The sequence below is a fragment of the Phytophthora cinnamomi genome (assembly GCF_018691715.1).
Source record: "Phytophthora cinnamomi strain GKB4 chromosome Unknown Contig28, whole genome shotgun sequence".
Lineage (NCBI taxonomy): Eukaryota > Oomycota > Peronosporomycetes > Peronosporales > Peronosporaceae > Phytophthora > Phytophthora cinnamomi.
In genome coordinates, this window is record NW_027150961.1 from 721,055 (window position 1) to 741,768 (window position 20,714).

General features: G+C 55.4%; 11 protein-coding genes across 11 annotated transcripts; 4 read left to right on the forward strand and 7 right to left on the reverse strand.

Annotated features, from left to right (window-relative positions):
* Nucleotides 1–133: 133 nt before the first annotated feature.
* IUM83_14571 (Mannose-6-phosphate isomerase, class I) lies at nucleotides 134–1,663 on the reverse strand (the record flags this gene model as incomplete). The annotated part of the gene is made up of 5 exons (XM_067939327.1): nucleotides 134–858; nucleotides 931–1,010; nucleotides 1,086–1,361; nucleotides 1,436–1,491; nucleotides 1,586–1,663. The coding sequence occupies 5 exons, from the start codon at nucleotides 1,661–1,663 to the stop codon at nucleotides 134–136; spliced, it is 1,215 nt and encodes a 404-aa protein (XP_067793556.1).
* Nucleotides 1,664–2,027: 364 nt separating this feature from the next.
* Nucleotides 2,028–2,543, forward strand: IUM83_14572 (putative MYND Zn-finger protein/hormone receptor interactor; the record flags this gene model as incomplete). The annotated part of the gene is made up of 2 exons (XM_067939328.1): nucleotides 2,028–2,342; nucleotides 2,436–2,543. The coding sequence occupies 2 exons, from the start codon at nucleotides 2,028–2,030 to the stop codon at nucleotides 2,541–2,543; spliced, it is 423 nt and encodes a 140-aa protein (XP_067793555.1).
* A 513-nt stretch (nucleotides 2,544–3,056) lies between these two features.
* Nucleotides 3,057–3,884, forward strand: IUM83_14573 (ATP-dependent Clp endopeptidase, proteolytic subunit ClpP; the record flags this gene model as incomplete). Its single annotated transcript, XM_067939329.1, has 3 exons — nucleotides 3,057–3,482; nucleotides 3,561–3,649; nucleotides 3,722–3,884. The coding sequence occupies 3 exons, from the start codon at nucleotides 3,057–3,059 to the stop codon at nucleotides 3,882–3,884; spliced, it is 678 nt and encodes a 225-aa protein (XP_067793554.1).
* A 371-nt stretch (nucleotides 3,885–4,255) lies between these two features.
* IUM83_14574 (uncharacterized protein) lies at nucleotides 4,256–4,737 on the reverse strand (the record flags this gene model as incomplete). The annotated part of the gene is made up of 2 exons (XM_067939330.1): nucleotides 4,256–4,336; nucleotides 4,417–4,737. 2 exons carry the CDS (start codon nucleotides 4,735–4,737, stop codon nucleotides 4,256–4,258), a joined length of 402 nt encoding a protein of 133 aa, XP_067793553.1.
* A 179-nt stretch (nucleotides 4,738–4,916) lies between these two features.
* IUM83_14575 (Complex 1 LYR protein) lies at nucleotides 4,917–5,330 on the forward strand (the record flags this gene model as incomplete). The annotated part of the gene is made up of 1 exon (XM_067939331.1): nucleotides 4,917–5,330. One exon carries the CDS (start codon nucleotides 4,917–4,919, stop codon nucleotides 5,328–5,330), a length of 414 nt encoding a protein of 137 aa, XP_067793552.1.
* Nucleotides 5,331–5,549: 219 nt separating this feature from the next.
* On the reverse strand, nucleotides 5,550–6,129 carry IUM83_14576 (signal peptidase I; the record flags this gene model as incomplete). Its single annotated transcript, XM_067939332.1, has 3 exons — nucleotides 5,550–5,555; nucleotides 5,622–5,792; nucleotides 5,872–6,129. The coding sequence occupies 3 exons, from the start codon at nucleotides 6,127–6,129 to the stop codon at nucleotides 5,550–5,552; spliced, it is 435 nt and encodes a 144-aa protein (XP_067793551.1).
* Nucleotides 6,130–6,857: 728 nt separating this feature from the next.
* Nucleotides 6,858–7,642, reverse strand: IUM83_14577 (uncharacterized protein; the record flags this gene model as incomplete). The annotated part of the gene is made up of 2 exons (XM_067939333.1): nucleotides 6,858–6,867; nucleotides 6,942–7,642. 2 exons carry the CDS (start codon nucleotides 7,640–7,642, stop codon nucleotides 6,858–6,860), a joined length of 711 nt encoding a protein of 236 aa, XP_067793550.1.
* Nucleotides 7,643–7,904: 262 nt separating this feature from the next.
* On the reverse strand, nucleotides 7,905–8,879 carry IUM83_14578 (Membrane protein; the record flags this gene model as incomplete). Its single annotated transcript, XM_067939334.1, has 1 exon — nucleotides 7,905–8,879. The coding sequence occupies one exon, from the start codon at nucleotides 8,877–8,879 to the stop codon at nucleotides 7,905–7,907; it is 975 nt and encodes a 324-aa protein (XP_067793559.1).
* A 1,007-nt stretch (nucleotides 8,880–9,886) lies between these two features.
* Nucleotides 9,887–10,549, reverse strand: IUM83_14579 (signal peptidase I; the record flags this gene model as incomplete). The annotated part of the gene is made up of 2 exons (XM_067939335.1): nucleotides 9,887–9,955; nucleotides 10,052–10,549. 2 exons carry the CDS (start codon nucleotides 10,547–10,549, stop codon nucleotides 9,887–9,889), a joined length of 567 nt encoding a protein of 188 aa, XP_067793558.1.
* A 149-nt stretch (nucleotides 10,550–10,698) lies between these two features.
* IUM83_14580 (ELMO domain-containing protein 3) lies at nucleotides 10,699–14,217 on the forward strand (the record flags this gene model as incomplete). Its single annotated transcript, XM_067939336.1, has 8 exons — nucleotides 10,699–10,738; nucleotides 10,813–10,860; nucleotides 10,940–10,984; nucleotides 11,045–11,107; nucleotides 11,188–11,265; nucleotides 11,340–12,512; nucleotides 12,606–13,876; nucleotides 13,954–14,217. The coding sequence occupies 8 exons, from the start codon at nucleotides 10,699–10,701 to the stop codon at nucleotides 14,215–14,217; spliced, it is 2,982 nt and encodes a 993-aa protein (XP_067793579.1).
* Nucleotides 14,218–14,349: 132 nt separating this feature from the next.
* On the reverse strand, nucleotides 14,350–20,704 carry IUM83_14581 (Targeting complex (TRAPP) subunit; the record flags this gene model as incomplete). Its single annotated transcript, XM_067939337.1, has 10 exons — nucleotides 14,350–14,363; nucleotides 14,483–14,535; nucleotides 14,614–14,684; nucleotides 14,767–14,895; nucleotides 14,963–15,070; nucleotides 15,137–15,514; nucleotides 15,573–15,644; nucleotides 15,706–15,827; nucleotides 16,210–18,070; nucleotides 19,352–20,704. 10 exons carry the CDS (start codon nucleotides 20,702–20,704, stop codon nucleotides 14,350–14,352), a joined length of 4,161 nt encoding a protein of 1,386 aa, XP_067793484.1.
* Between the last annotated feature and the right edge of the window lie 10 nt (nucleotides 20,705–20,714).

A 20,714-nucleotide genomic window follows, 5' to 3' on the forward strand; every position in this document is an offset into this window, starting at 1 on the left:
CACGGTTGGTATGATATTTCCTTTATCCTATGCTTGCATGTATAACATGTAAAAAAAAACTCCGTTGTACCTTGGGGTCACTGCTGCTTTTCCAGTTATCCAGGATGTTCCGAGTAAGTCACATCAGGTCCAATTAAGCATTGCGCGACTCCAAGCTTTCGTTAGGAGACGCACGGAATGCTGAAATACCATCCTCTCCGCCTTGGATTTCCAGGATCTCTCCCTTTGGCAGGAAGAACACCTGGCCCTTGGACATACGTCTACCGTCAGCAGTCCCTGAAGGCTCTACGGTCGAGCCGCTGCCTGAAATGACAAGCACAATGGAGTCGCCCTCTCTTGCTGGCAACGAATAACGCTGGCGAGGCTTAAGCTCGATTGCTTCTACCTCGAATTCCGGCACCGGAGAGCTATACAACCGCGCAACACCATCGCTCTGGACATCGCCCGTGTACACGCTCGGTTTGCCCGTGTGGTACGTCAGCATCGAGTGCAGTGTCTCCTTATCAATAAACTTCGGCGTGAGTCCCGCTCGAACAACGTTGTCGGAACATGCCATGCATTCCACACAGTCACCCGACAGGTACGCATGGGGTTCATTGGCGTCGAGGAACATTGCCTCACCAGGTTCCAGCGTGATGTAGTTGAGCAGGAACGGGCAGAAGCAGCCGATATCGCCCGGGTACTCATTGTCCAGACGAATCACCAGCTTCTCAAGAGCACTTAAACTCGATGCACCCTCCAGTCGTGCACGCAAGGTTCGAAGCTGAGCGACAACATTCTCCGCCTCAGCGTAGACAAAGCAGCGAAAAAAATCGCGCAGAGCTGCTTCGTTCTGCTGAGTCACCAGCCGCTGCGCCACTGTAGCATCAACGCAAATTCGTATCAGAACCTTTCCCGCCCGCCTACACCCTTGCATTTAATCGTGCATACCTTCAGCACCAACAAGTGCACGGAGCTCGGGGACTGTCTGGAGATGACCAGCAATCTCATTCATCTCGCGAAATTGGCACCTGTCGATAGAAACGTCACACTCGGTCAGAGACACGTCAGCGCGGCGGCCAAGCCAATCAGGGCATTTAACGCACAGAGCCTCGAAGCGCGTGAGTGCGATCGTCATCTCCGGCTTGTGGTTCGGGTCCTTGTACATCTGCGGGAACTTGGCGTGCAGCTCGCGGGCCAGCTTGATGTCCGGGTGCGCCTGAATGGACAGCGCCTTGCGCACGGACAGCACCTTGAACAGGTAGGGCAGGTCTCCCGTCTCGTTGGCTCGCAGCGCCCGGATCCAGTCGCTCAGCAGGGGTGACTCGCCCTCTTCATCTTCACGCACTACGCGCGACGGGCCGTTGGGGTGCGTTCCCATCCTGTTGTTGCAACGAAGCCAGTTAGAGCGCGCATGCGTGTCAAACGTATCCGTCGGTGCAAGTGTGCCCCCTACCAGAGCTCCGCGTATTGCGTGGACGCGTCCGCCTTGAAGGACTCGTCCGCGGCCTCCTGTAGTCAACAGCAGCAGTAAATGCAGCGAGAAATTAGCGCGAGTCCATTGCAACTGAAGCGCGTGTCAATCTCGGAGTTGTGACACACGCACCTTGAGCTGCGCGACGGAACTCTCGAGCCCGGACTTGCCCCACGCGTAGGTCTGCGCCACGCACTTGAGCTCCTGCATCTTGGTCGGCACTGGCGGGCGTGGCGAGGACGAAGTGAATGCCGTTATGGCGATAGCAAGAGAGCACTCGGCGTCCTATGCAACGGCCGGGTGGAATCGAATAACGGACTCCCCATGCGAAAAAAACTAGCACGCGAATCTAATTGACGAGTTCCGAATATTTGAAAAATAGTCATCGTCTCACTTGCGATTTGTATGCAATAATTAATAACAAAACCAACTAAAACCGATTTCTATGGTCTGCTTGGGTTTGAAGTTTTGAAAATTCGCCTTGTAGCCATTCTTGTTTTGACGCGCGACAGACGCTTGGCTCCGATTGCTCGCACTGTTTGTTGCCTTGCGCTGCTGCTGCTGGAGACGAGCGATGGTGCAGCTGTGCGCCGTGTGCGAGACGGCCGAGGCCAAGTACAAGTGTCCGACATGCCGCGCGCCCTACTGCAGCCTCGTGTGCTGCAAGAAGCACAAGGAGACGCCATGCGAGTCGGCGCCGGTGCCCGAGAAGCCGCAGGAGTCGCCGACGCCGGCGTCCGCGCCAGCCTCAGCCACTGCGATGGACGTGGAAGAGGAGGACGCAAACCTCGCCGAGAATCTCACGGACGAGCAGTTGGGCGTGCTCAGGACGTCGGCGGGCGTGAAGGAGATGCTGGCTAACCCAGCCATCACGCAGGCGTTGACGCAGGTGCGACTGCTGGAATGGACAAGAGTGGATTTGGATGGGTGCATTGGTGCTAACTTATCGAGCTATGTATTGCTGCTGGTGGTGGTCATGCAGATTGATAGTAGTCAGGACAAGATGAAGACGCTGGAAAAGGCGCTGCTGGACCCCACCTTCGCCAAGTTCATGTACCAAGCACTGGACGAGGTTGTGCCAGCCAAGTAGACGGGGTGGAATACATTACACAGGGATATTTTCTGTATGGATGTCGCGATGCAAGCTGGCTTTGTTGTTGTTTGTTGCTCCGTATAATCTCTCTCTTGGCAGTCCAGGACGGCAACCAAGCGTTGAAGCCCAGTAATGTATGAATACATCATTGCCACTTCAGCCAGCATGCACTCCTTTTCACGTCTTGAAGCAAAAGCGTGCACGAAGATTAGATTGCGATGGCGATCATGTCTTGCTTCTGCCTCTTTCATTTAACTACTGATACTTTGGTCTGGGTATCCTCACGCAGCTAGCATTGCCCAGGCATTTGACACTATGCTGTGCAGTACTGCTACGGCTATCTCGTACGAATCGCGCCACCTCCACGAATGCGAGGGATCGATTCGATGCATGCATTCGTCAGCAAGTTGAAGTGGTCCAGTAAGAGTGTGCCGTCCCAAAAATACTGATACATATTTGACCGCAGATACCGGCTCCACACTTGAAGCAGAGACCGAGACCGCAGACCCGATGCTAACTCGGACGAGCAAGACGCTGCTGCAGACGCCCGGCGCGCGCCGCGGCTTCCACTCCATCGTGAGCTCGCTGGTGCCCATGGTGCTGGAGCAGTCCCCGCGGGGCGAGCGCGTGTTCGACATCTACTCGCGCCTGCTCAAGGAGCGCATCGTGTTCGTGCACGGGCCCGTGAACGACGACATGGCGTCGCTCGTGACGGCGCAGCTGCTGTTCCTCGAGTCGGAGAACCCGGAGAAGGACGTGTACATGTACATCAACAGCCCCGGGGGCATCGTGAGCTCCGGCCTGGCCATCTACGACACCATGCAGTACATCCAGCCCAAGGTCAACACGCTGTGCATGGGCCAGGCCGCCTCCATGGGCTCTCTGCTGCTCGCAGGAGGCGCCCCGGGCTGTCGGTCGGCGCTGCCCAACGCCCGCGTGAGTGTCTTGAGTGCGGGTGCAATGCTGCTCGACTGTTCGTGGGAGGTGCTGATCTGAGCGTCGTGGTTGCTGCAGATCATGATTCACCAGCCGTCGGGAGGAGCGCAGGGCATGGCGAGCGACATCGCCATCCAGGCCGAGGAGATCATCAAGCTCCGAGCGAGGTAACGGGCTGTAGTTGGTGAGCTGTGCACTGAAGCTACAGTAGATGTTGACGAGGCGGCTGCGTGTTGCAGGTTGAACGGGCTGTATGCGTCGCACACAGGCAAGCCCCTCAAGGTAATTGAGCAGGCGATGGATCGCGATCTCTTCATGGACCCGCGGGAGGCACAGGAATTCGGCATCATCGACTCTATCATTGCCAACCGGAAGCCCACGACGCCTTCAGGCGAGCAGTAGGGCTATATCCTGCGTCGAAGGGAAAACACTACGACCTATAGCACCAAATGCAGCATCATTATTGCCGCGTCCTCATCTTGTTCTGGTACAACACCAAGTTTTCCTGCCTGTAAAACCTGGTAGAATGTAGTGGTAAACACTGATCCGCCTCAGCAGAGCAGGCCTCGACTACGGAATCCTACAACCACTCCGAACGCGGCGCCTTGTGTTGAAATTCTCTGTTATTTGTGCGCTGTTGTTACGCGAGCTCGATGGCCTCCAACTACCAGCAGGCTGGCAGCCGGGCACGCAGATCGCAGCACTCGCTGCCTCCATCCACTGCACTGCGCCTGCTTCCCACCGCATCCAGCCAGCCAGCACCTGTCTCCACCTTACTCGTCCATCTCTCCTGCGGGCTCGTCCGCCTCGCCCAGCTCCCACTTGAGGTCGGGCAGGTGGTTGCCGCGCTTCGACTGCAACACAACAACAGCGGCACAACACCATCATCAGTACACAGCGATCGAAGTCTCGGATCCTCCTCCTCCAGACGCACCGCCTGCCGCCACGAGTCCGGGTTGTAGAGCGTCACGACGCCCATGAGCGAGGCGAAGGCGCCCAGGCCGTACAGCCAGTGTCGCAGCGCCTGGTACTTGGGGATGTGCGGCGCGTCGAAGTCGATGAGCGTCTCGGGCGCCACGCCGTCGTTCCAGACCAGCTCCGCCTCCTCGTGCAGCGGCTGCGCCGGCGTCTTGATGCGCGCGAACGGCGGCGGGGGCGGGCGGTGCGCGTGGCCGCCGCGCGTGGCCAGCGCCTGGCGACGCACGTTGACGCTGAGGCCGCCGCGGAGGGCGTGGCTGAGCGTGCGGGAGCTCATCGCTAGTGGTTCTCTGCTTCCCCTCAAGACGGGCGGCTCTGGCTGCGTCTGGACTACCGGAATGTGCGGTCGGCTGTGATTGGCTGAATATCCACTTTCAGCCAATCAGAGGTCGAATATTGTTTTTACAGACCGAATGAAATGCGGCCACAATTAATTTTGCCCGCCTTTGGAGAAACATGTCATCGAAGCTGAGGCGGTCGGTGCTGCAGCTGTACGCGCAGTGCCTGCGCTCGGCGCGCCGGTGCCCGCAGTGGGAGCAGCGCCAGATGATGACGGCCTACGTGCAGATGAAGTTCCGCGACGAGACGAGGACGCAGGACCCGGATCGCGTGCGGGCGCTGCTGGCGGACGGCAGGGAGGAGCTGGAGCGCATGAACTACTACCACTCCGTCTACGAGGCCAAGCAGAGGGAGCAGCAAGCAGCGGCGAGCGGTGGATCCGCTGCTGCTGTGGAGAGTGGAAAGAGACGGCCGGCCAGTTGCCCGCAGTGCCAGGCGGTCTACCCGACAGAGCAGGCCAACTTCTGCGCCAATTGCGGGACAAAGAGACCCGACAGTCATGACATGATCGTCTGCGGGGGAAATCAATAGAAAAATAGCTGAAGGGGGTTACTGTGAGAGAAGGAAGTCGATCGTGGAATGGTTGGGCAGTGTGTAGACAACTGGTCGAACAGAGTAGAATGCTGAAATACATATCCCTCGGTGCAGTTTGTGCGCGTACATCTGCTTGTCAGTGTTTTGCTGCTCACACAGTGTGAGCCAAAGTGTATAATCCACCTCCTTGAACTCTTTCACTTGTTCTTGCGTGCATTAGATCTGTGGACAACAACACTCACCAGTTAGCCTTTTCCACCCCAAACAGCTTCTGCACTACAAACTTACAATCAAAAACGGTCTTCCGACCAGTAGGGCAATGGGCACCGCGCCAAAATGCCTTGAGTCCACGGAGCACGTGGGGTTGTCTCCTTCCACCCACACGTGGCCCTTGGGGACCGTGATCTTGCCCTTGCGTTCTTGATCGAAGCGCGGCTGCAGCTCCACCACGTCCCCCTCCTGTATAAAGTCGAGTACATCGTCGTTAACCAGACTGCGTCTTATCGCCCGCTATGATTCCGCCGAAGTGCCACATTACCAGTGCCAAGATTCGCTTGGTGATAGTCTCGCCTTGGCGTCGCGTGGGCGAGCGGAGCTGCACCAGGTCCCCGCGATCCCAGCTACGCCACCGTCGCGACAGTCGCTCCACGAAGATGAAGGAGCCGTCAGGGATCGTGGGGCTCATGGACACGCCGATGCCGTAGCTGACGTCGAAGAGATACTCCTTGGTCATGGCCGCCCAGCCCACAATGAGCACGCCGTTGCGCGCTAGCTCCGCCAGCTGCACCAACTTCATCGCCGTCGTGTGTGCAATTATTTGCAAACAATTTTTGTTTTATAAGAAATAATTGTCGTGAATCGCTTAGTAAACAATTAATGTATTGAAGTATTGAACGGAAAACAATAATTGTTGTTGAACAGTGCTAGCTTGCTTAGCCAAAACCCTACACGTTCTCCAACATGCCACCTCAGCGAACTCAGTCGATCGATCCGTCTGAGACTATCAAGAGTCTATGTCTGAGCCACGCTGAAAAGGCCGCAAACGTTCGGTCTTGGCTCTCGAAGCGCTCACAGAACTCCAGCAATGCCCTGTAGCGCTCACTTGGATCTGCGCCGGTGGCATGCAGAATCTTGGAGAGATCTACAGGGCAGAGGTATGGCGGCTGACGTGCGTCCTCACTCAAACCAGCCGATCCCTGCATGGAGCAGGCGTAGTAGACGCAGTGATCTATCCCAAAGCAATGTCCGAGCTCGTGTGACGCGGTTCGGCAAAAGCGAGCTAACCACAACGCACTATCGGATTGAGCCGATGCAGGAACAGACGCAAACGCTCTAACAGCAGCCTGCATCGCTGAGGGCGAGATCGGAATTGCTGTCTCCTTCTTCGCTGCCGTTTTGACTTTCTTCCTGGATGGCGCTCCACTGTCGTCGGCATTTCGAACACACGTATCAACGTACCCCTGGCAGTGTGACGCCGGCCAGGCGTGCTTCACTTCAACTTCTTGGAGAGCATCTAATGCAGGATTATACCGAGCTGACGAGACAACCGCCACGCGGCTCCCACCGTACGCACGTCCGCAACAGAAATCGTTATCCTCCTCTTCGTACAAGTCATGGTCGACAAGAAGCAGCAGCGCATAAGCATCCGGCGGGAGCAGAGCAATAGCGGCATCTAGTACGTCCTCCAGGTTGAGTTGACCACCAAATCTCCCGTCACTAGATGGACGCGCGCTGATGCGAATAGCTTCGGTGCCGATGGAGAGCGCGACGTACGAAACTTTCGACCGCTTCTTGGCAGGTCGGTCGTCGTCCCACGACGTGAACTGGAGCTTGGGCTTGGACAGCAACTTTACAAGAAGGTTGGTATAGAACGCCGCAAGATACTTTACCAGCTCTTTCACATCCGGTCTAGGAATCGGATTTTTCTTCGCGTCAGCAAAGCGAGTCGGGAATTTGGGTTGAACCCACTCCTTCATGTATTTGACCATAGCAGTAATTGATGGAACAGGCACGACATACAGCGTCTTCCTCTCGTCCGTGACTGAGTTCCTCTCCGATTCTTGCAACCAAGACTTGAGGCTCTGGGCGTCGTACTTCGGATCGCACGACAAGTCGTCGCCCGGTAGCACTAGTGGAGCAGGGAACGTTGAGGCGTCGGGGACTGCACTGTCCAGCGATTTAGACTTGGGCGCCCGACCGGAAGGACGCGTCGCTGCTACTAGCTGCCGATGGATCCGACGCACGTAGCCTGCTGCTTGCGCGTGGCTCGATGAGGTCAGGCAAAGCTGGTCATGGGTGCACTGCGCCATAAGGATGCCGTAGTGGCCTGGTCTGCGGTATTTTTGCTAACTGCCAAAAACTCAACATCCCCATCAGCCAATGGGAACCGTCTGTGACGTGTGTCATGATCGACTTCAATTCGCGCATGAAAATTACATGGTAAAAAATTTCAAGATGAAATGCATTAGCGGCACTACTGTACTGTTGTCCATAGCTCCATCGCCAGGAGCTATCTACTGGCTCGTCCATAAGGTTTGACTGCGAAGTACAACGTAGAAAAGCGTTGCAACCTTAGCGGCGAGCGTTGTCGGGTAGCATTGCAAATTCGTGCTGGACTGAAGCTGTGGATGTCGGCTCCGCGTGTTCGCCCTTTTCAATATCCGCATGCACGGGCTCCACCTTGAGCGTGTCTTTCTTTGTGATTGTCAAAAAGATCACCAACACGGCGATGAGACCGAGGAAGATCATGCTCGTGACCGTCGTGCCGAGGTTGAGCCCTGCCTTCCAGCCCGAAGGAAGGTCCTGGACAGCAGCAGAACCTGCCGTCGACGCTGAAGCCGAAGACGAAAGCGATGACGACCCTGAGCTGGATCCTGAGCCCGTGTTCACAGAGTCGGCTGGGTTTTGTGACATCAAGTCTCCGAGCGAAGCCCCCAGCGGCCGAGTGAGCACGTACACCGCCCAGAAACCGAAGACACCGTTGACCACCTTGAACCACCACAGCAGCGCGACGAAGACGATGCAGCCCGCAAAGAGCACCAGCGAGTTACCGTAGCCCACGTTAAGCTGCTCCGCGATAAGGTCTCCCGCTGAAGTGCCCAGCGCGAACGTAACCAGCACAGCCAGCCAGTACCAAGCTTCACGGCGACGCGTGAAAATGCTGTGGATCGACAGGTTCCTCTCAACGCGGTACCATGAGCAAAAGACGATCACCAGCAGCGCCAAGAAGATAGGGGTCGTCACCGATAGCGGGACATTGAGATTGTCAGTGAGGTTATCGCTGAGCAGCGTGCCGACGGTACTGATTGCGACAATGACAAACCAGTAGAGCGGCGCGAAGTAGAAGTCGAGCTTCATCTGCGCTGCGAGAGAGGCCAAAAGGATGACGAGCATGACGCCGGAGGTCCCGCCAAGACCGAGACCGACATTGCCGTTGAGGAAGTCGGCGAACGTCTCCCCGACGGTGGTGGCCAGCACCTTGATGATCCAGAAGTAGATGGTCACTTGCGGCACCTTGACGCCCACTTGTTCATTGAAGAAACCCATGCTGGGTAGACGGAAGCTTTCTGCTTGTTGTGGAGCTTGTCGCGGAGTTGGCAAATGCAAATGTGTTGTAGTGGTGGTGGGTGGGGCGCGGCCAGAATAGACGGGATTGTTTGGAAAGCTGGGATCAAGCGACTTTATTTGGCCACGATTGAGCCGGACTGAAGACGGAAAGGCACTCGCCATGCGACCAACCAGGAGCACAGGTCTGTCCGGTGGTAAGTTTGCAGCTGTAACGTGAAGCAAGCTTACCAGGATTGATGAGGCGGGCGCGGTAAACTATCGAACGTTTGGACGACAGAGCGCTGGACACGTTATACCGTGCAGCAGAACACGCAAGCTGTCTGGCGTGGCGAACCGTAGTAGTTGAAGTCAGGCACCACCTCTTGGGAAGTTTTCACCCACTTGTACGAGGTATACTACGGTGAGAACTAGCAAGAGAGCAACGCATACAAACCCGCGAGCGTCAATACCCTCAAAGGTGTACGCCATTGCAAATTTGTAGCAGTTTGGTTTGGATCCTTGACCTCACTATTACGTGGTTGTAGGTAGGTAGGTAACCAGGTACCGCATAAACGATCGTAGGCTGTGGCAACAGTTGTTGGGCGTTTGTGGCCCAACGGCGTTCACGTTGCTAGTGTCCAACACCGCTCTCATCCCGAGAAAACACGGGCAGCGTCACGCTGTTCGCGTTTGGTGCGATCGTAACTGCAGTCACGCTGCTGCAAAACACCCACACCATCCTTGGTTCCGAGCGATGCCATTATCTCGACCGTTTTAAAGTCTAGAAAGCGGCTACGCTAAAACGCCGATGCTTTGACCCTGCCGATCAACCTACCAAACGAACCCGACCAGCACGCATTGCGCGCTGGAACTACATGTCAGCACGAAACACTGCTAGAGCCTGGTAACCAACTCGAAATTGTGCGCATACGCATCGACGATACCGACTCGCGGCGAGTGTATCGGCCGAGCCAATTTTAAAGCGAGCCCTTACACGCATCATCTACCTATCTCTCTCGGAACGCCTGCGGTGAGACCTCCTTCTTCATCCATTTGCATTGGTTGAGCGGCCAGATCTGTCAGCAGCACACGGCACAAGTCGAAACGTTAGCACCTCCCTCCCCCGCAGTTGCAGCCGCAGCCACAGCCTGCCAGCTAGCCAGTCAGCTCACCCTCATGACCACGCGGCCCTGCAGCATCGAGTACGGCACGGGGCCGTAGTAGCGCGAGTCGTGCGAGTCGTGCTTGTTGTCGCCCTCGAGCCACACGTGGCCCTTGGGGATCTTGTGGAACTCGACCTCGGACGACGAGTAGCGCGGCTTGACGCACACCGTGTCGCCCTCCTGCGCCACGATGCGCTTGCACACGGTCTGGCGCGGGTTGGACACGGACCTGGCGATCACCACCTCGCCCGGCCGCAGCCGCCAGAGCCTGGGCGAGAGCTTGTCCAGCAGCACAATGTCCCCGTCGCGGTTGAGCGTGGGCAGCATGGACGGGCCCACGCACTTGATGGTGTCGGCCGCCTGCATGAGGCAGAAGGCCGCGCCGCCGAAGCGCACGAAGCACGAGAGCACCACGCCCGCCTCCTGCAGCGCCAGCGCCGCCTTGGCCCGCATAATAACTCGAAGTGCTGCCATTGGTGGAAACACGGAACTGCGAGCGGACGCCATTGGTCCAAAATTGGCGGCGCTTGAAGCGGTGCAGGCAGGCCGTTGCAGTTTTCGCGGAGACCTTGGGCCGAGCAATTGAGAGCAAGGCGCCCAGGACAGGAGCGAGAAAGGGAGCAGACTTTTCATACCAGGAAGCAACAGCTAGAGCGATGGCCGCTGGCGCTCCGTCGGACGTGGATGTGCTGGATGGTGAGAGAGACGGTTATGGGGCACGTTGAAGTGCAGGTGGACGCTGGGTGACCCATTTTTGCTGCGTGCTGTAGACCTGCTGCACGACGTGGACGGAGTGGGCGACGGGGACACGTTCGAAGGTTTGGGCCCATTTGTCTGCGAGTTACTGGGCGTTCTCTAGGTGCTGAGGACTCGCTGTTGCTGCTGCTGCTGCTGCAGACGCAGAGGCGTTCTTCGACGCGGACCCGGAGCACGACGGGGAAGGTGCGAGTTGCTGCGGTCTGTCCGTTGCATCGAGGCCTTAATACGAAATTGCATCGACAGGCTTGGGGGATATGACCACGGACAACATACTGAGCCAGCTGGACGCTGTGACGGATCTCGAAGGTTGGAAAAGCGGCAGAAGGTTTCGCTTGCAAGATACTGACGACTTCGTGTGTTTTTGGTGTTCAAATTCAAATATGAAGATGATGATGCGCTAGGTGACAACGTAGACGAGTTTCACGACACAGCATCGACATCTTCGCCGCAGCTCTCCGGGGCTGGTGCGTTGTGCTGTGATTGTTCAGGCTAGTCCTCTTTTTATGAGCTGATGGCGATACGACTGTGTGAACTTTAGACGAGCGCACAGTTGCGGAAATCGTTCCCACGATTCATTCGGAGGAAAATATCGCCGAAGAAGACAGTGAACCGGTTTCCCAAGAGCCAACTCTCGCAGAGCAAACCTCACCAATTTCCGGTGAAGATGTGGTCCAAGCTGTCCTCGACCTCGCAACAGACGCAGAAGACGAGATTGGTGATGAAGAGGAAGACCAGGAACACCTATCGCAAAATATGGAAGAGAACGAAGCAGTACTTCCGACACAAGACCAGACAGCACTTCCACATACCACCGCAGAGGAGGAAGACGACGGTATATCGGGTGCTGTAGCTGAGGCTGAGCCTTCGACAGAAGCTACTATCCAAAGCAACGAAGGAGAAGAGGCTGCTCTGGTGACTGAAACAGTTGATGCTGCAATGCTCGATCCAACATCGGATGCATCAGAGCAAGTTGAAGATGCTAAGGAAGATGATACCAACGAGGCTGTCGTGGTGACCCACATACTTGATGCTGTGGTTGCCTCTCCAAGTTCGGATGAAACGGGACAAAACGCGGATGATGGCACTGACGCTACAATTGAAGCAGAGGAAAATATACCGCCCGCTCTTCCAGTTCGCGAAGCTGTCAGCGAAGTTGGGGAGGCGTATTCAGACCCTCCCGTTGTACCTCCGCCAGCACCCACAGCTATCCCTGTCATCGTTGGTTCCATGAATCCCGTGGAAGACGAAAATGATGATTCAGATGACTCCCACGGCGAAGAAGATGACGAGAGTGCACCTTTGCCACCTCCGCTGCAGTTGAATGATCCAGATGAGGACGACGAAGATGTCCTGGAGGTTGATGCAGCCGTGGTTAGCACTCTTGAAATTGAGGAGAAACAGCGGATGGAGAAACGCGCACTTTCAGTTGAGCCAACACTTAAAGCGGCTGCCGCCGCAGTTGAGGAGGAAAACACACTTTTGAAGGCACTACCCAGCATCAACAACGATACTAGCGCCATCGATCTTTCTTTTGGAGAGGAGGTTCGAGTTGCGCGTGTCACGACGCTGGAGCCTAGTAGCCCCTTCTCCGATATCCATAAAATGGCGGGTGGAGCCAATGCAGGTAAACTCAGCGCCGACGCTACTTTTGGTATTTCGTACCAGAGTATGCGCAAGAAAGCCGACGAGCCTCACGCGACCGCGGATGAAGGTGGCTACTCACTACCTAGTGGTCCAGCCTTCCCTGATGAACGCGAGTTCGAAAACGAGATGGAACTGACAAACGATCTGTCGTTTTCGGTAGCAGCTGCAGCTAGCACTAGTCCTACTAAGCATGGTGATATCGCTACTAGTGCGGATGAAGACGAATTCGCATTTGACATCAAGCCTGCTGCAGAATTGGATGCGTTATCGGAAGATGAACTCAGAGCATGGAGAGAGTCGCTAGAGGCTCAGAAGCGGAAGGAGGAGGAGGAACTCCTGAAAGAACTCAAACGTGCTACTGATGAAGAAAAAAGACTCATTGAAAGCAACAAAGCAATGGAGGCTGCTAACGCCGACTCGACAACAGGACGATCGGCTGAAGCTGCCGTAGAACCCGACGCGCTATCGTTGACGGAGTTGCACAGCATTTACAAACGAGGTCTGGGAGATCAAGAAGTTTTGATGGATGAGAACGAGAACATTGATGCTGTGAAAAAGACGGAAGCTCCAGAAATCGGTCGGTCAATGTCCGTTATGGGGCGTATCTTCAGCCAAACCCAAGGAGCAACAGAAACTATAGCAGAGGAAGCTGATGGTGATGATGATGATGATACCGAGGATAATCGCGGAAGTTCTGACAACGTCAACGTTGTTGACGACAACGCTGAAGACGTGAATACAATAACTGAGAAAAGCGATGCTGATGAGGCATCCGAGTGGAGAGAGATTAAACTGGTACAGCATCGACAAACCCAAGAAACGTCGGGGTCAGGATCGACAGTTAAGACCAACAACAGTCCGGAGACAACAGTGTCGGTTTCACAGATATCATACGCTGAGGCAGCGGGCTACTATGCGGAGACACCCGATGTCATGCAGCACCGAGACATTATTGTATCTGAGGATTTCCCGCGTGGATCATGCTTGACTTGTTTGTCACGCCCTCGGCTTACATTTGCTGGAGCAATTGAGGAGCGCGATCGCGTGTTTTGCATCGCTGCTACTGCATTCGACGCTCACAACGATGTGGTGGTAGGGATACTGCAGACTATCTACAGGAAGATCACGAAAAGCCCTCGCGATGTTCTTCTCATCGGCAGACATTGGGAAGATATTGGTTTCCAGGGCACGGACCCCTCCACGGACTTGCGCGGGTGCGGAGTGCTCTCGCTGCTTCAAATCCTATACTTGGTGGACACCTACCCAGATCTGGCGCATCGCTTCCACGGACTGTCACAGCACCCGACACGTCACTTTCCTTTTGCTTGTGTGCTCATCAACATCACGCTACAGTGCGTTGTGGCGCTACGAAATGGGGTCCTTTATCCGGAATGCAACAAGCATGCAAGCGTGTTATCTGGCATGAATCGGGTAAGTCTTCTTTTTTTATTGCAAGCATTTGGTCCTTACTAATCACAGCGTATGTATGTATGTTCTCTTCATCGTAGTTGTATGTCGCGCTGACCTCACACCTCCACGACGCGATCCAATCTCGATTTGATGACATCCCGCTGATCATGAAGGAGGTTCTGGACCGTGGCCGATCCAACCCAGCAAAATTTATTGACGAGGCTTTCGACGGACCGACGCTGCGTCCTTCTCGACCAGCAGTTGCTTTATCGGCATCGAAGTTGAAAGGAGCCGATCGCAAGGAAGCTGACAACAATCTGGAATTCACTGAGATTGGGCTTCACTCTGTCGACGAAGAGTGACAGTTCGCATGTACAACAAAAAGCACAAGTTGCCTCGAAGAGATAGCCACACTTACGACGCAGAACAATTTAATATAAACGCCTGGACAGCATGCTATTGTTCTTCACGACTTGTATTACGATAAATAAGGTTCATCTCGAGACTCCTGTACAAGGTGTCGAATTTTGAGCACTCTTGTTGTTGATCCAGTCCGCGATAAGGACGAGGAAGATGAGGAACTGATAGAAGCAAGGCCTGGGCGACGTGATGGTGCTGGTGAATCACCTCGTGACTGAGGTGCAGAAGACGGAGGCTCCATAGGAGGCACCGGCATGAAGCTACACAAAACAAAATCGTTTCGATGAGGTTACCACTCCATGATTAGCTGAACAGTGCCATGGATCTTGTGAGCGTACATTCGACTCCGAACAAACGAGCTGGGTTTGGTAGCTTTGCTCAGTATACTCTCCATTTGCCCGACTGCCTCCTACAATGTCAAAGTGTACAAGCAAAACGCGTTAATTCACGTGCTACCTAATCGCGTCAGCACAAGCGACAGCTAGCTGTACCTGGTCCTCTAGCGTTTTCTCCAGTGTTTTGCGGAGATCGTGCAGATCGCTCAACGATGGAGGAGGCTTCACTGCTGTAACCTTCCTCCGGTCATCATCGATGAGATCTTTTTCCATTTCCAGGCAACCCTGTTGTTCGGGTCATAATTTGTTAGATGGTGATTTTAGGCTATTCTCCCACGACAAAAGCCAGTACCTGAATGAAATCAATGTCTTCAAGTAGCAGCTGGTGTTCGTCGTTTAGTGCTTCACGTAGATCCTCTTTAATCGCGTCAATCTCGTCAAGGTTTAGACGATGATGTACCTGCATACATGTAATGCAAATGAGAAGACAGCAACTAAATAAGTAGCACCAAAATGTTATTCCAACCTCAGGGCTGTCAAGCACGGCTGCAATCGAGGAGACGGAAATTGTCGACCCCCTAGATACCGGTCGCTGAGAACCTGACGTCGTTGGACGCCATCCGGTTGCTGTGCCTGGTCGAAGGGCAACACCATCTACCGGGTCGTTTGAGATCGATCGAGGCGACACACCCTCCATCTTGGGTGTCATTGGCGCCTGGTAGCTGCTCGGGTTAAAGGTATCCGATGTTGACAAAACATAGTCCAAGACCTCAGAATCCTTGGCAGACCGAATTGCGACCTGGCGAGACGGTCCGTGCATATCGGCTGCCAAAAGCTTGAGTTTCTCTATGAGCAAAGGTCGCCCTGGGGGCTCCGGAATGTGTGGCCGCCTTGCCAAAGCATCCTGCAGCCACATTGTCAGCCCACTTCAGCCCCACGCCGCATGCGGGGAAACTACCCACCCGAATATCGTCATTCTGTTGCTGGAACTCCGTCAGAATTTCGACCAGCACCGCCAATTCCTGTCGCAAGTCCTGCAACGACATCAAACTTTAGTTTTACGTCATAAGACAATCCAGGACAATGGCAACTAACCTCATTTCCTTCGATAAGGTGGCTTCCAATAGCGCTTCGCAACTCGCCTTCTTCTGACGCGCGCACGTTGAGCTTGAGTTCGTCCCAGAGCAACTTGCGGATCTGGAAGTACTCGCTCGTGACTGCCTCGTTGCGCACCATATCGCTTCACAAGCAACGCACTCTTCACTTCCCTGGAGTTCCCCCACTCAAAGAACTCCACAAATACCAGTACACACATAACGCACGTTCCAACGCTAAAATTGTTATCGCGTGAAGTTGAAGTTGGATCGTCACTCTGGAAGAATGACGATCTCACTTCAACTTGCACAAAGCGCATGAGTGGGTTTTATTTACACTCTTAAATAGTTTTCGCGGTCCTCTCCGCGATGATCGCGTCTTCCGATCGGACACAAACGTGCATTGGTTGGTGGCTCCAAACCGCACCACCCACACTCCTTTTATCTGCGTCAAGCAACCGTCCACACACCATGACTCGGAAATTACCCTCTGACAAAAACATACACTGGACTTCGTGATTCTTTACAGCCTCCTCCGTAGGACCGCTCCAGGTGACTTGAGTCTTGAGCAAGCCCACAACGACCACGTGTTCACTCACCTCAAAGACTCTTTCATTGCCCTCCTCGGTGATTACCACCTCCAATTCAACTCCTGAAACTTGCTGTTCCCCATCACCAGTATTGAACGTCCGTTGAATTGTAACATCAATCGGGACATATTGAAACAGCGCAGCGTGAAGCGTTCGGGACTCGGCACGCAAGTGAGTCGCCTGGAAGAAGTTCAGCGGGTGGAGTGCTACTGTACCATGCCTTCCTTGTTTCATCTCGATAATATCTCCATTCTGGGGTTTACCGCCCACAAGCGACGTGGGAGCTTCAATGGGTGAATGGATCTGAAAGCTCACTGGAGGCAATACCAATTCTCGCTGCATTTCATCCTGTTCGGCAATTGGTCCGAGGTGGTATTCTTCGCAGCGCAGACGCCCTTGAGTCCCAAAGTACGTATCCCACTCCATCTCCAATAAATCATTCAGCATATCTGTCAGTTTAGTTGGTCCTTGCTCTTCATCTAAAGCTGGGAAGCGCGGGACTTCCACCACAAAGCGACGAGAGCATTGCCGACCGATTTCCGCCTCGCAGATGGCCTCTCCACTGCCATCCATGTCGCGGTGCAGCCGGAAGCGAAATGTCGTTTCTGTCGGGTTGACGATGTGGACCATGATAGCGCAGTACAAATGATCTGTAGTGGATAGTGCATCACTATCACACAACGTCCTGTCGATCTTCTCAGCTGGAATCTGTTCCACGCTGCATGGTAGCAATGCCACCGATCGAAGCATCAGAGATGGAAGCGAAATGAGCTCCAGTGACAGCTTGCTTTCTCGATAGTAAACTTCACCTGAGCAACTTTCGTCGGCGTATACAAAACTCCACTCTATTTGGATATCGTCCTCCAGTGGCTCCCCCGGGTCCTTCTTTCCTCGTAGGAATACTTCAAAAGGAATGCTAACGAAGTCGCCGCTACATAGAGGGAGCGGCGATGATACAATTTTGCTGCAGCGCAAGGATAAAGCCTGCGTTTCAACTTGTCCGGAGCTAGTTTTTGGATTGGCCGGGGTATGAACGGTGGCACTAACCGTGTCAGCGGATGCTGGTGGCAAGTTGTTGAAGATCACGCACGTCTTTTTCGCTGCACGCCGATGTTGAACATTCACTGCGAGCCTGTAATGAGTGATCTGCTGGTTTCCAGTGCTCCTCACTCGAACCATGCACCGCTTCGTCTCTGTGGCAAACATCACGATGCGCATATTGGAAGCGGGTGAGAGTTTAGTTGCTACAGCTTTCTCTCCTTCTGAAAGTGCCATGGAGCCGTGCTCACGAAGAGAAAGTGAAACCATCGGCAGCTCGCCAACGACGCGGATGGTGACGGGATCTTTCAACGTGAATGATGTCGTGATGTTGAACGCCTTGATAAAACAACCGCGAACATGGAAAGTCCCCACTCTTAACGGTTGAACTCCCAGCATCACCGTTTTGCGCTTCTCATACGGACCTAGAGTGAGAAAGCTGGGGTAGCTTTCCACAGCGTCATCTCTTAAGAGCGCATTGGTGTCCATGGCATCCGCTCCACTCTCCTCCTCCACAAAAGTCACCCACGCTTTCACCTGCTGGAGTTTAACGGCCGCGCCAGTTGGATTGGACAACGTCAACTGTAGCTCAATTCTCTCGTGAACAGGAAACCCCCGTTCATACATGGCAGGCGCATCGTCAACCGCGTCCTCTTCATTACCGCCACGTTGTGCAGCCTTCCGCATCATCTTCTGTTTCTCGAAAGGCGAGTAAAAGAAGTCCGACTTCAGTGCTTGCTGGTTAGAAGCGGATTGCACACCGAACATGCCCAAAGCCGTTGCTCGAGAGAGAAATGGATGTTGCAAATTGCAACTTGAGCGTAACTTTAGCTTGTCGACCCGAAGAAACGTGGGTAACTGCACCTGTTCACTTGCTCGCAGCGCTGTGCAGTCTGACTCCAGCAGATTGAGAAGCTTTCGTTCAATCTTGGCAATCTCCGTCTTCGAACGCAAGTTCCACACAGCAATCGTTTCGGTCTGCACGCCAATATGAAGTCTGCCATCGCTATCACTGTCATAACCACCCAAAGTTCGGGAGGTCTTGAGCCCACCAGCATCTCCATTCACTCCTGCACTACCAAATTCCCTCCCATCGGTCATGTTTGCTACCACCCGTAAAGCAGGCGCGTGTTCTTCACCGCCACCTGCGCGGTTCGTCATATTCCCATTGTGGGAGAATGATGTAAACGCTGGCGATGCCTTCGTAGAAATTGCGTTCACAGCGGCGGAAAATTGTTGCCGAGGTGTGGCTAAAATCCGAGGTGTGTTGGTCAGCGTCGACGATAGGGATGCTGCCGCGTTTGACATGGTAGCAGAAGGAGAGTTGATAAAGTTCCGCCTGATCCTTGTATCAATGCCCGGTGGTGGAGAAAAATATACGCCGCCTTTAGCATGGAGCCCCGTGGTCGTACGATCTGTTGGCGCATGGGTAACGCGAAGTGAAGTAGCAGGCTGTTGGAGATGGTCCACAAGTAAAGTTGAGAGTGCGGTGCCCGACTTTCTCATAGCAGGTGACGAGGTATCCACCACTTGCTCTGCGATTGAATCGCACCACACTAGCATCTCCAGTAGCTGAAGACAGTACGTTCCGACGAGGAACGCATCTCCGAGCATCCTTGCAATTGTCAGGAGCTGCCTTAAAACGTGAAAACGAATGATCAACCACGAGTTGTCCGGAACGCCAGCAAATGCATCATCGGAGCCTGCTGCCTTCTTTCTCCTGTTTCTCCGATATTGTGTTGTGACTTCCCACGGCAAGGCATCTTTCCTAGCATTTTTTCCCTGGATGCCCAGACTTTCTGCTGCCACGCGTTCGATTAAAAGAGCTGCTTCCAAGTCTCTTTGCCGTTGAGATCCTTTCGTCACGCTGGAAGGCGACAACACTAACCTCAATTGAGAATCCACAGAAGGCGCGTTTCGTGCCAGCAGAAGGGAAGCAGCTTCATGCAGGAAGAGTGCCACACGCCGACGATGGCCCACAGTCTCTAGCATTCGACTCGTTTGAACCAGGAACTCTACCTGGCGCTGCGACTGGAGCTCCGGGAACAGCACGAGTCCTCGTTCCAGTACATCCCAAAGCAAGCGTTTAGTCCAAAGGCTCTCCAGGACTTTAGCTTCCCCTGCCATCGACGAGCGCCTTAATGTCGCGGTGGACACGGCCGCATAATACCACCCGAGGTTTTCGATAAGCAGACTCTCGAGCTCCACTGTGCCCGCTTTCGCGTACAACGCGACCGCCTCAGAAGCCTTCTCCACGAGCTCGGTCGAGAACTTGTCCTGCGCCTCGGAATACAAACAAAACACGTGCCCTTCCAGCGCGGCTGCGAGCCACAAGGCGTCGCCCGGCGCGCCGCCGCTGCGCCGCTCTTCCTCTCGCAGCATCTCGACTGCAACCGTGTAGTGGTCCATGGCGTCCGATATGCAGCTCACCAGCACGCTGTAATCCCCCAGCAGCTTCTCCCTGCGCGCCAACTGCCGCTTCCGCCGCCGATTGCGCGGGTCCAGCGCGGCGACTCCAGCCGCCAGCGGCGACGGGATGGACGTGAACGACGGGCCTGTGGCCCCGGACGAGCGCAACGTCGGGCTTGCAGCGGAGCCGAACGTCGCGGCGTCGCGCGAAAGCAGCACGGGCGACGACACCGACTGCTGCTGCTGCTGCATGGCGTGCGTCTGCTGCGGCTCCACGTTGACGTCCAGCAGGACGCTGGCCAGGTCTCCTCCGCTCGCGGCCCTGGGCGTGGCGGCGGCGGCGCTGGACGTGGCGGAGCGGATGGCGCTCTCCAGCGCCATGAGCGCGTTGACGGCCAGCGTGTCCATGACGACCTGCAGGTGGAGGCTCACGGTGGACTCGCCCGTGCCCTGCAGCTCGTGGTGCACGGGGAACATGACGAGGTCGCCGAGTCCCTCGCACTCGGCGGCCGTGGCGTCCTCGAAGGCGTGCTCGAAGGCGAAGAGCTTGTGCAGCAGCAGCCCCGGGAAGCGCCGCACCGACGCCTCGAACTGCGCGTGCGCCGCGCGCAGCCCGCCGCTGAGCGTGAGCGACGGGCTGTGGCACACGCCCAGCACGCCCGCCACGCGGCGGCTCGCGTGCGCGTCCTCTCCGTCGCAGGCGTCCACGCGCTCGGCCGTGGACACGAAGCGGAAGCGCAGCGCGCCCGCGCCCGCCCAGTCCAGCCCGCGGAACGGAGACAGCTCGGCCGCGTAGCCCCCGGGCCGCGTCAGGCTGCGCAGCGGCAGCTCGCCGCCGTGGCGCTGCAGCAGCCCCGCGTAGCCCGCGAACACGTCCGGCGGGATGCCGCCCACCGGCACCAGGTACACCAGGAACTGCGCCGGCCGCGTCCATCGCGGCGGCGCTGGCGAGCTCCGTCGCATGCTCACCCAA